Source organism: Narcine bancroftii, chromosome 13 (genome assembly GCF_036971445.1).
Source record: "Narcine bancroftii isolate sNarBan1 chromosome 13, sNarBan1.hap1, whole genome shotgun sequence".
NCBI classification, from domain to species: domain Eukaryota; kingdom Metazoa; phylum Chordata; class Chondrichthyes; order Torpediniformes; family Narcinidae; genus Narcine; species Narcine bancroftii.
Genome location: NC_091481.1, coordinates 76042105 through 76054980, shown reverse-complemented (window position 1 = coordinate 76054980; position 12876 = coordinate 76042105). Strand labels below are relative to the sequence as shown.

Genomic DNA, 12876 nt, shown 5'->3' with positions numbered 1-12876 from the left:
GTTTAAGTTTGATGTCTATTCTGCTACATCCAGAAAAAAGTTGTAAACGTCTAAATCTGAGGATACTCCCCCTTGCCTTGCATCTAGCCTCTAGTTATAATGTCTCCTCTCTCTCTCTCTCTCTCTCTCTCTCTCTCTCTCTCTCTCTCTCTCTCTCTCTCTCTCTCCCTCTCTCTCCCCATTATGAATCATCTTCAAAATGTATTCCCAGTTGAAGGTAAGAGGCCAGTTAATCAAATCAATGCACAGCACGTCCTCCCAATAGCCTGGGAGATATTATTAAATCTAGTTCCCATCAGTCAGTGCATTCCAATTCTTAAGCTCTCAATGGTGATCATACAATAAAACCCCCAATATCCGGCACTTATGGGGGTTGGTAGACGCCAGATAAGTAAAATTCCTGGTTGGTTGAGATTGAGGGTTGCATGGATTGGCAAAATGACCGCTGGGGAAGGGAGGGGTGCCAATTTTAAATTTTCATGTTTTTTACCAATTTATTTGGCGCTTGCTTGAGTTGCCAGTTGCTTGAATTCCAGATAATGTGGATTTTACTACCCCCTCCATAAATCTTCGTCCGCGAAGCCAAGCCAAAGAAAGATTATTAGGAAAGGGTGGCTAAAACCTTTGAGGGAGGAATCCACACCCACCTAAGCAATCATCCATTTGATTTCTCTGCAGATATTGAGGATGTCACTCACAAAACCGGAAACTTCAAACAGTTCTCTATTTTCTGCAACATGTTGGAGTCGGCCATCACAAAGGTGCGCAAAATGTTTCTCTTACCTCAAGTTCTTCCTCAACTGCCAAATATTTCCAGCATATTTTCTTCTTATTTCATTTTTTCCAATCTTCTGTTTTGTACCATATGGTTCAATGAGTAAATGTCTACTGTTCTAAGAGGAACAAATCCTTCCTGTTCACTTTAGCTTAGCCCCACTATGATTTTAAACATACTAATTAAATCATCCTTTTCTGTTCCAAATAAAACAGCCCAGCATGGACAATCTTCCCTCAAAACAAAATTCTTTGGCCCTTATTTATAACAACAGGCCATTTGGCCTATTGTGTTCACACTGGCTCCTAACAAAGTAACTTCCTCAGTACCATCCACGCTCTTCTTTCCCTGGAGCCCTGCAAGTTATTCTCTCTCGTGTGTCCATCTACTCCATTTGATTTTCCTTGCCACTTACCTAATTATCCAAGGAATAATTCATACTGCTCAGTGAACCTGTCACCACATCTTTGGAATGTGGGAAAAACCAGAGAATCTGGAGGAAGTTTATACATTCACAGGCAAACTCCCCACAGACAATACTGTCAGGATTGAACTGAGGATGCTGGAGCTGGGAGGTAGCAGCTCTAACTGCTGCAATCACTACTCTGATCCCCATGCAATCTTCTTTGTTATCTGAGACCTTTAAATTCAGCTCTTAGAATTTCAGCTTTGAACTTGGGGGGGGGGGGTTAACGGGTGATTAGTTTGCTTCAGTGATCAGATATTTCAGGTTTCATTATAATCAATTTACTAGCCTCTAATTTTGTCTCGTAATATTATTTTAAGAACATAGAACATTACAGCACAGTACAACCCCTTCTACCCATGATGTACCAACCCATAAATACCTACAAAAAAAAAACCAAAACCCTCCCTACCTTATAATCCTTTATTTTTATTTTATCCATGTGCCTGTTTAAGAGTCTCTTAAATACTCCTATTGTTCCAGTGACCTACCACCACCTCTGGCATTGTATTCCAGCCACCCACAACATTCTTGAGTAAAAAGAAATTTGCCCCTGACGTTTCCCCTAACCTTTCCTCCCCTCACTTTGTACAGATGCCCTCTTGTGTTTGATACACTAGCCCTGGGAAACGGGTGCTGGCTGGCCACCCAATCTATGCCTCTCATAACCTTGTGATCTCTATTAAGTCACCTCTCATCCTTCTTCACTCCAAACTGAAAAGCCCCTTGGCTCATAAGACATATTTTTCAAACCAGGCAACATCCTGGTAAATCCCCTCTACACCATCTCCATAGCTTCCACATCCTTCCTGTAATGAAGGACCAGAACTGACCACAAAATTCTACGTGTGTTCTCACCAGGGATTTATAGAGCTGCAACATTAAGCAGCACAGGGGTGGCCAAACCGCGGCTCTTTGACACATGATGTATGGCTTGAGGAAATATGTTAACTGAGGCAGGCATTGTGCGAGCTACTGCTCACAGTGGGCCTGGCTTGCGATTAAAAATATTTGGTATGTATACCATATATACATATGTATTAGTTGATACTGTGTAAAAGTCGACCCTGCAATTTTGTCCACGTCCGCCCGCCCACCAGAGCGCTCAATGCCCCAACTGGGGACTCTCACCCAGGCCTCACCCACCCGCCCATCCAGGCTCCTGATGCCTCGGCCACCCTCCCATCTAAACTTCTGACGCCTTGACCACAGAATATTGCCATGGCCTCAGCTGCCTGGCCATCTGAGGTCCTGAAGCACCGAATTCAGACTTGACACCTGGTCCCAGCCACTTGCCCACACATCTGAGCTCCCATCGCCCTGAACGTGGACTTACCACCTGGTCCTAGCCACCCGTACGCCCAACACCCCAAATGACACAGTTACTCACCGCGGTCAAAGGTTGTATGTATGTAATAATTGACCCCCTAAATTTTACCCTAAAAATTGGTCCACAAAATTCAATTGTTACACGAGTATATATGGTATGTGTATTTTTTGATTATGAAATTACTACAAATTAGCAGTTTAAAAATTACATACATGAATAAATATTGCGTACTCTTATTTCTTAAAATCAAAAATTTTTGTAACAAAATGTGCATGTAAGAGTAAAACGTGTTATATTTTTTCATGTCTTTCGGCTCTCAAATATCTTAAGTTTATTGCATGTGGCTCTTAATTTAAGGAAGTTTGGTCACCCCTGGTGTAGCAGTTAGCGCAACGTTGTTACAGCCCCAGTAACCTAGGTTCAAATTCATACTGTCTGTCAGGAGATTGGATGTTTTCCCCATGTCTCTGTGGGTTTTCCCCAGGGGCTCTGGTTTCCTCCCACCCTTCAAAATGTTTTGGGGGTTGTAGGTCAATTAGATGCAATTGGGCAGCATGGGCTTGTGGGCCGAAAGGTAGGTATGTCTACATTCAATAAAATTGCCTCCTGAATAGAGCTGCCACATTACCTAATTTCCTCAAAGTTGAGGACAATTTGCACAAACAATCCTGTTTGCCTTTCTAACACTTTACTCCCAGAATGTGCAACCTGCATACAGTCCACACTCTTGTCAGGAGTCCATGCCCATGAACCTGGGGCTCTACAACTTATGATTTTTGCTGTTGTGGGAAATTGGTTAAATCTGAAGCCTCATTCCCAGTGCTGGGCAGGATCGGTGTTCAGACTGCAGCATCTTTTGACGTAAGGCTTATTTTCTTTCAGAGCAGTGAATCAGTGACCCTAGACCTGCTTACGTATTCTGACCTGGAGATGCTAAGAAATCGTAAAGCAGGTGTTGGAATGAGGCAGATGGCACCACCAAAATCAGGGCCGCTCAGTGCTAAACGCTACCTCATTCTCATCTACTCAGTGGAGTTTGACAGGTAAGTTGGAAGGACCACAGCTTAATTTATCACCCAAGTTCAGGATATTGTGTACAAGCTGATGACTCAGAGCTTCACTTGACTTACACCAGCTGATTAAATTAAAATTTCAAGTGGATGTAATGGTGCAATTTTATCTCGTGTAAAATTTTTTTAAAAGTCAAGGGATAATGTGGAACTGCTTTATTCTTAACTATGTTCATTGTTCAAGTTTATTTATCAACCGATTGTAACCATACAACCCGAGGAAACAACGTTCCCCAGTCCGTGGTGCAAATACAGTGCAAACATGCACACGGACTTAATACGCACAGACTTAACAAGCAGACAGATATGCAGAACCTATATATATATATATATATATTAGTAGTGTGTGCCTTGTTGAAGGAGTGGACTTTACCCTGTTAGTAAAGGCACAATGACAGGACATGGAGATACCTACGTACTACACTGGACTCCACTTAGAGGATGTGCCCATCGGACCAAGGGGCATTAAGGCTCTGTGACGTTTCAACGGGACAAACTCGTTCCATCATTCCTGTTGCCTGGAGACGCCAAGTGTCAAAATAATTTCGAGTCGGTTTGTGTGGCATGGACTCCAGAAACAGATGAGGCACTGGGCCAGAACATGCACACACTGCCAACCTTCGAGATGCAAAGGCAAGTAAAGGCACCGCGGCAGCCATTTAAGGCACCGCGGCAGCCATTTAAGGCACCGCGGCAGCCATTTAAGGCACCGCGGCAGCCATTTAAGGCACCGCGGCAGCCATTTAAGGCACCGCGGCAGCCATTTAAGGCACCGCGGCAGCCATTTAAGGCACCGCGGCAGCCATTTAAGGCACCGCGGCAGCCATTTAAGGCACCGCGGCAGCCATTTAAGGCACCGCGGCAGCCATTTAAGGCACCGCGGCAGCCATTTAAGGCACCGCGGCAGCCATTTAAGGCAACATATTGAAGGTTTGAGCATGTAGATGTCGTTGGCCCACTACCAGTGTTCAGAGGATCAAGATACCTGTTTATGATGGTGAACAGATTTACCAGGTGAGCTGAGGAGTTTTGCATAGCAGACATGATGGCGGACACATGTGCCAGACAGCTCATTGGAACCTAGGTGGCATGATTCAGTCTCCTTCCTTGCCCACATTACTTCGGACAGGGGAGTTCAATTCACGTCAACCATATGGTCTGCAGTAGTGCAGCTGCTGGGAACTCAGCTCCACAGGACGACAGCGTACCACCCACAGTCCAACGGGCTGGTGGAACGGTTCTACAGGCACCTAAAATCCGCCCTGATGCACGCCTCCAAGGACCGGACTGGGTGGATGAACTTCCATGCGCCCTCGTAGTGTGGTGGAGGGCTCTCTCCACTACCGAGGTATTGTAGTAGGGTGGAGGGCAGTCTCCACTACCGAGCTATTGTAGTGGGGTGGAGGGTGGTCTCCACTACCGAGCTATTATAGTTGGGTTGAGGGTGCTCTCCACTACCGAGCTATTGTAGTGGAGTGGAGGGTGGTCTCCACTACCGAGCTATTGTAGTGGGGTGGAGGGTGCTCTCCACTACCGAGCTATTGTAGTGGGGTGGAGGGTGGTCTCCACTACCGAGCTATTGTAGTGGGGTGGAGGGTGGTCTCCACTACCGAGCTATTATAGTGGGGTGGAGGGTGCTCTCCACTACCGAGCTATTGTAGAGGGGTGGAGGGTGGTCTCCACTACCGAGCTATTGTAGTGGGGTGGAGGGCGGTCTCCACTACCGAGCTATTGTAGTGGGGTGGAGGGTGGTCTCCACTACCGAGCTATTATAGTGGGGTGGAGGGTGCTCTCCACTACCGAGCTATTGTAGTGGGGTGGAGGGTGGTCTCCACTACCGAGCTATTATAGTGGGGTGGAGGGTGCTCTCCACTACCGAGCTATTGTAGTGGGGTGGAGGGTGGTCTCCACTACCGAGCTATTATAGTGGGGTGGAGGGTGCTCTCCACTACCGAGCTATTGTAGAGGGGTGGAGGGTGGTCTCCACTACCGAGCTATTGTAGTGGGGTGGAGGGCGGTCTCCACTACCGAGCTATTGTAGTGGGGTGGAGGGCGGTCTCCACTACCGAGCTATTGTAGTGGGGTGGAGGGTGGTCTCCACTACCGAGCTATTGTAGTGTGGTGAAGGGTGGTCTCCACTACCGAGCTATTGTAGTGTGGTGAAGGGTGGTCTCCACTACCGAGCTATTGTAGTGTGGTGAAGGGTGGTGGTCTCTGTCCTGAAGTCCACAATCATCTCCTTTGTCTTGTCCACCTTGACATTCAGGTTGTTATTCTCTCACCATTCCTCTTCTCTGCATTGCGACTCATCCTCGTTGCTGATGAGGCCAACGACTGTTGCGCTCCTGTTGTCACCATTAAATGGTTTGTCATCAACAATTGCAAAAGTAACTAATATTTCTATGGTTAACTGAATTGATAAGTAATAATATTGGTGGTCATTTGAACCACCACCAATATTACCATGACAAATATCTGGTAGAGCAATTCTATGAGTCAGCTTGAAAGGCTTTTTTAATGCAAAAGGAACTTCTGGGCAGTAGTTACGAACGCAATCACTGATTCATGCCTTTCTAAAGTTCCTCTTTGATGTTTTTTCTCAGAAACATTACCTAAACCTAATCTTATGATGTGCAGACATCAAATTTAATACCCTCTGTGAAGACCAATTGCAGCAAGGAAATTGGTGATCATCACAGATCAGACAGGATCAATGAACATTGACAGGGTTAGAATGTGAAGTTACAGTTATTGAGTTAACTTAGTAGTTTGGATGTTCATTTTGGATAATTTCAAGGATTTACTGTTCTCTTTAGTGAATCACAGAGCACAGAGAATGATTCCCTTTTTGTATTTCATTAAACTTAAAAATGCATTCAGAATTGTGTCCTTCATTTTATGAACATAAACTTTGTTTTTAGCAGAAAGATGAGCGAAGTAAACTTTTTGTTAGGCTAAACAGGCACATCTTTGAAAGCAAAGAGAATCTTACAATTTTGTATCAATCGCGAAGGGAGGATATTGGTTGTTTCTTTAATGGCAATTTGAATTTCTGAATATATAATCCCAGAGATTCAATTATGTCACTAAAATTCAGGAATCTAAAATAGGTAGCGGTTATAAATGAGACTGAAAATATCTGATCGTCCTTTAGACATCTCTGGCCTTGCATGGTGCACCTGTGATGCAATGCCTGATAAATCAGAATCCATAAGAATAAGCCACATCAGTGTACAACCAACATCATCCTCGCCAGCGTGGGCCAGGAGTCACCCACAGACTAGATAGCAAGTCGAAAGAGTTTCCCTGTAACCAGCAGAGAATATAGTTAAACGTGGGTAAATGGAGCTGTCTAGCACCTTGTAATTTAGACACCCACGTTTGTCGATCAGAATGAAAGTTGAATTTTTGATGCTTCTAAAAATTTGGTTAGCACAGCGCTAGTGCCAGAGTTCTAATCCGGCGCTGTCTGTAAGAATATTGTCAGTTCTCCCCATGTCTGCGTGGGTTTCCTCCAGATGCTCTGGTTCCCTCCCACCTTTCAGAACGGACGGGGGTTATAGGTTAATTGGGCTTGTGGGCCAAAAGGGCCTGTTACCATGCTGTATATCTAAATTTTTTTAAAAAGGTATAAAACTTAAAACTATTTCTTGCAGAATAAATAATTAACATAACAGTTGATTGTCTTTTTTGATCTCTGCAGGATACACTACCCACTACCATTACCTTATACTGGGAAGCCTGACCCAGTGGCTCTGCAGAAAGTAATCAGGGAATTGAAAGAGGAGCTAGCCAGGATGAGATCAAAGCAAGGCACAGAATACCGTGACTCAGAGCTCAGGCGTTTGAGAGCAGAGTAAGTCTCGGCAACTTTTATTCAACCCCCTCCCATCCTCTTTTAAATGTTTTTTCTACACTATCTTCCAAGGAAAAGTATTTGTGCAAACAAATGTTAAAATGTATGTAAAACAGGATGTACATTTCCATTTGATTGGCTTTGAGTGGTGATATTTTCTAGAGATTGAATGTATTCCTTTCTGGAAGGATTATTGACTGTTCACTCAGTGAAGTGATTGACATTGAGACATTTGCACAAAAAGATGTGTACAGTTAATTGCATCTGGCTGTAAGTAATTCACATCTTGGAAGATTACAGTTAGTGTAGCACTTAGTACAACGAACGATATTACAGCGCCAGCGACCAGGATCGGGGTTCAAATCCAGTGCTGTCTAAGGAGTTTGTATGTTCTCCCCTTGTCTGCATGGGTTTCCTCCCACTGTTCAAACGTACTGGGGGTGTAGGTCAATTGAGTGTAATTGGATGGCGTAGGCCAGAAGCGCCTGTTGCCATACTGCATCTCTAAATTTAAATTCTTTCCCCGGGAACTATGATAAAATGTAGGTGTCCCTCTTCCTCTCTCCTACATCCCAATCTCCTGTACCTCCCACTCAGTGGTGTCACTAGGGTTGGTGTTACCCAGTGCAGTAACTCATGGTGTTACCACCCCCCTACCCAACCCCACAAAGGTCTGAGTGTACCAAATGGAGAAGAAACAGGTGTATGTTCCTTGTATGTCCGGGGTAGCGGCAGTGTTGAGTGGTGTGGGGGGGGAGGGGGATTCTGACTGGAGCTCATTAGAAGGTTCAAAAAGTAAATTTCTACTTATAGGCTGTGTATCGTTCCTGTTTTTAAATAAACATTAGTGTTATTTTAGGTTTTATGTGTGATTTGGTAAGTTAATTTTTGGGTCTGGAAACGCTCAAAAATTTTTCAATGGTAACCGTTTCTTCGCTTTACACCATTTCAGCTTACGAAAAGTTCAGTAGGAATCCTCTAGTTTCGTGAAGTGAAGTATGCCTGTGCTGCCATTGAATAGGATCATGACTGATCTGGCCGGGGACTCAGCTCCACTTGCTTGCCTGTACCCCAAAACCCTCAATTCTCCTACCATGCAAACATTCCCATGAGTTAGTGGAATATTGCACTTTTTCAAGGAGGCTTTGTAAACTCCTTTGAATCTTTTCTTTATCTGGTAATCTTTTGCTGTGATGCAACAAAGTACAGTGTGGTATTATATTCCAGGCGTCTGGTGTCAGGTTTGTAAACATGAAGGCCTTCCCAGCAGAGGCAACTGATGGCTAGGGATGTCGGCCTCTGAGAAGCCACTAACCTTGGTTCCCTTCTCCTGCCAGCTTGTTTGGGGGATTTTGTGGAGACATCTTCAGTGATAGCTCTCAGTGCTCAAAGGTTCTGCAGTAAGTAGCCTATAATAGCAGAATTGTCCGGACAGAACCACAGGGTTAGAATTTATTGCAGTCTGTGTGCTCCTCAGGTTTGACAAGCTACTGCAGGAGAAACAGGAGCTGGAAGTAACGATACTGCAGCTCCAGGAGCAGGTGAAGCTTTCAAATACAGCAACAGTTGCCAAAGACATCAAAATCCTGAAAAAAGTCATCCAAGGCTTGGAGCAGGAGCTATTGAAGGAGAAAACGAAAAACCAGAGAGCAGCCAGCAAGCGGAACCAGGAATTCCACCAGGCCCTGGATGAGGTGAAACCACATTTGTGTTCAGTGGTCTTGAATATGAATGCAGCAGATTGTATCTATTGTATTGGGAAATAATGGCATGCGTCTTCTACCTGTGAATGTTGCTCATTTAAAATGAAGAATTGTATATAGGCTAAAACCTTTGGTATCAGGCACCTTAGGGGATTAGTAAATACTGGATAAGCGAGTTTCCGGTTGCTTGAGACTCACTCTTATAATGCCTAACTAATACACCTGCATTAAGAATAAACAAAAGTACTATACTTAAACTGAACAAACTTAACTTGCATGAATATAAATTTAAATTTTTTAAAATTTAGACACAGCACAGTAACCGGCCTTTTCGGCCCATGAACCCATGCTGCCCAATTGACCTACAACCCTCGGTACGTTTTGAAGGGTGGGAGGAAACCCTATCAAACATGGGGAGAAGGTACTAACTCCTTACAGACAGCACGGGATTCGAACCCCATTCCCAATTGCTGGTGCTGTAAGAGTTTTATGCAAATCACTACACCAATTCTGCTGCTCATATATAAATATATAAACCTTAAAGCATTTTACTTTTTTCAGTCACGTTCTTTGAAAACGTTTAACTGTCGCTGCATCTGCAGGTTCCTCCCCCTCCATGGAGTTGCCCAAAAGGCGAACAATAACATTATAGTTAATCTCCCTCCTCCAAGTTGAGATAAAGCCTTGCTAATTTACTTAATATACTGTAATGGATTATAAATATTTGGGAGAATTTTGGTAAGATTAGTAGGTTACATATATACACACATTTTAAAACCGATCTTATTTGAAAGACTGAAGAATTCATATTCAATAACAGTCTAGAAAGAATGGAAAATGCTCAGCACATTTCACAAGTAGGTGTTCATTGAAATGATGTCATGAAATGAATGGACTGGGGACACTGGCTGTAGGAAGCTCTTTTTAAGGGTTTTGACGGAGTGCATGCAAAGGTCACTCCTGGGTTTTGTTTACTTAAGGCAACTGCTTGACCAAAAGGAGAAGAACTCCTGTTGTTTGCTGAAGAAGGAGGGGGTTTTGCAAGTAAGAGAGTCACATGGGCTTTCTGGTAGTCTCCGTTGGAGAGAAGAGAAGCTCTCTCAGCTTGTGCGACACTGAAAACGGCTGAAATAAGCCAGGAAGAGCTGATTGGAAACGGAACGTTCCAGAGTAGTGGATGGCTGGAAGTGCAATCTGTCTGATGTTTCTCTTGGAATAAGCGGAACAGAAAGGATCTCTGTGGTAGCTTGAAGAAAGAAGTTACCATTTGGAAAACCCTGATGGGGCAAATTTCATCGAGTCATTGGGGTGACTAATGGTGGTACCTCAGTTGTGGAAATCCTGGAACAACAAATCTCTCTCTGCAAATCCTACAAGAATCTTCCTGAGCAGAAAACATTTACCTTTTGAGCACCAAAGCCTGGTGAACTTTATACATGTTAAATTCTGTGCACAGTCTAAGAATTTCCTGCATTCAGAGAACTTGGAAGAAGAAGTGAGATTGAACTGTGAACCAAAGAACTTAAATTTACACACACATTACATACACGTGCACTTAGAAATAGAAGGGGGTTAATTTGGGTTAGTTAAGTATAGAGATGTTAAAGTTTGATTCTGTTTTCATGTTTAAAGTTGCTTAAAAATAACTTTTGTTTTAAAAACCACTTGGTGAATGTCTTGCTGCTGGGTTTTGGGGTCCTTTGGGCTTGTAAAAATACTAATAAAGATAAAGACTTACTAAGCAGGAATAAGGAGATGCTTTAAGAGAGTCACCCCAATGGTGAGCGGCATCAACCAGCTCTTCAACCTGGGCAACACTATTTTATTCAAACACCACTTTATTCAAACTGCTGCTATAAGCAAAGCATGAACAAGGCATTCTACCGGCTGAATATTTGCTTCCATCTTCACCAAAGGTTTAAAGGCTACTTCAGAGAACATTTACTTTTCTAATTATGTACTTTTATTTCAATTTTTATGCATGTCAATTATTTGTTTGTTTATTTTCCTCTTTTTTTTGCCGGTTGCTTGATGTTGCTGGTTGATTGGATTCCAGATAACAGGATTTTTACTGCACTAGAAAGCAATAACTCTGTCTTCCCTGCTCTTTGGCCCTGTCACGATCTCGCCCTTTGGTTGTTATCTAGTCATTATTAGTTACTTCAGTCTTTCATCTTACAATCTCTGCGTGCTCCACACAGGCCTCCTCTCATCGAACCCTATCAGCCTATTATATTTTCTTAAATTGCCGTCGCTTGATACTGCTCCGTATTAATCGCCATTCTCTGGAATGAAAGATAACTGACCAATTTAGAGTGTTTCCCTTAAATTAATTTCCTGAGAACTTGGGATTTTGTTTCTCGTGATGGGCCTTCTGCAGTGTGGCAGGGCACAAGAACTGTGTAAATGATGTTTGTTAATAACTGCTTTCAAACAATGGCACAAGGGACTCAAAACAAAGGTACCAATTTTTAAAAAGAAAGCACAATGCTGGATAAAGGAAGGCAGTGTTTTAGTTTCTGTAACCCCTGTTGGAGGTGCTGTAATTTTGCTGATCATTCTGTCTTGCATATAATTTGAGAGTTTTGGTTTATGTGGTGTCAACTTCTAGCTTTCAGAGAACTAGAGATTTAAATGATGGAACTTGGGTGAAACTGTCCAGTGAATTCATTTCCTCTGCTCCTCCCCCTTCAGCCCTTTACCGGAGAATAACAAATGTGGTCCCCTTATTTTAAGAAAGGTAGAATCATGGGACTTCTAGACCAGTGAGTCTTGAGTCAGTGGTATGCAAACTAATGGAGAGGATTCTTAAAGGACAGAATTTATGAGCATTTGGAAAAGGGTAGTCTTCTCAGGAAGAGTCAGCATGGCTCTGTGAGGGGAAAATCGTGCCTCACGAGCCTGATTAAGTTTCCTGAGGAAGTAACAAAAAAAAATTGATGAGGTGTAGATGGGTTTTAGTAAGGTATTTGACAAGGTCCCCAATGAGAGATTATGAGGCATGGGATACACAGAACTTTGGCTGTGTGGATTCAGAATTGGCTTGCCTACAGAAAGTAGAGAGTAGTAGTGGCTGGAAAGTATTCTTCCTGAAGGCCAGTGAGTAGTGGACTCCGCTCTGGAACTCCAGCTCTGTGATTTTTATAATTAAACTAGATGAAGAAGTAGAAGGATGGGTCTGTAGCTTTGCCGATTTTTAAAAAAAATAAATACATTTATATATATATATAATTAAACTAGATGAAGAAGTAGAAGGATGGGTCTGTAGCTTTGCCGATTTTTAAAAAAAATAAATACATTTATATATATATATAATTAAACTAGATGAAGAAGTAGAAGGATGGGTCTGTAGCTTTGCCGATTTTTAAAAAAATAAATATATTTATATATATATAATTAAACTAGATGAAGAAGTAGAAGGATGGGTCTGTAGCTTTGCCGATTTTTAAAAAAATAAATACATTTATATATATATAATTAAACTAGATGAAGAAGTAGAAGGATGGGTCTGTAGCTTTGCCGATTTTTAAAAAAATAAATACATTTATATATATATATATATATATATATAATTAAACTAGATGAAGAAGTAGAAGGATGGGTCTGTAGCTTTGCCGATTTTTTAAAAAATAAATATATTTATATATATATATATATAATTAAACTAGATGAAGTA

The 12876-nt window shown here is 42.6% G+C and overlaps 1 protein-coding gene across 6 annotated transcripts in view; it reads left to right on the top strand.

The window, feature by feature from the left end:
* ccdc61 (coiled-coil domain containing 61) overlaps positions 1–12876 on the top strand; it is a 36303-nt gene that overhangs the window by 7620 nt on the left and 15807 nt on the right. For 4 of the 6 annotated variants that reach the window (XM_069908828.1, XM_069908829.1, XM_069908826.1 and 1 more), the window contains 5 exons: positions 679–761; positions 3454–3614; positions 7345–7497; positions 8835–8897; positions 8975–9191. In XM_069908828.1, the coding sequence (XP_069764929.1) occupies positions 679–761; positions 3454–3614; positions 7345–7497; positions 8835–8897; positions 8975–9191 (677 nt within the window). The remainder of the gene's footprint in view (positions 1–678; positions 762–3453; positions 3615–7344; positions 7498–8834; positions 8898–8974; positions 9192–12876) is intronic. The other 2 variants (XM_069908830.1, XM_069908831.1) reach the window with 2 other exon arrangements.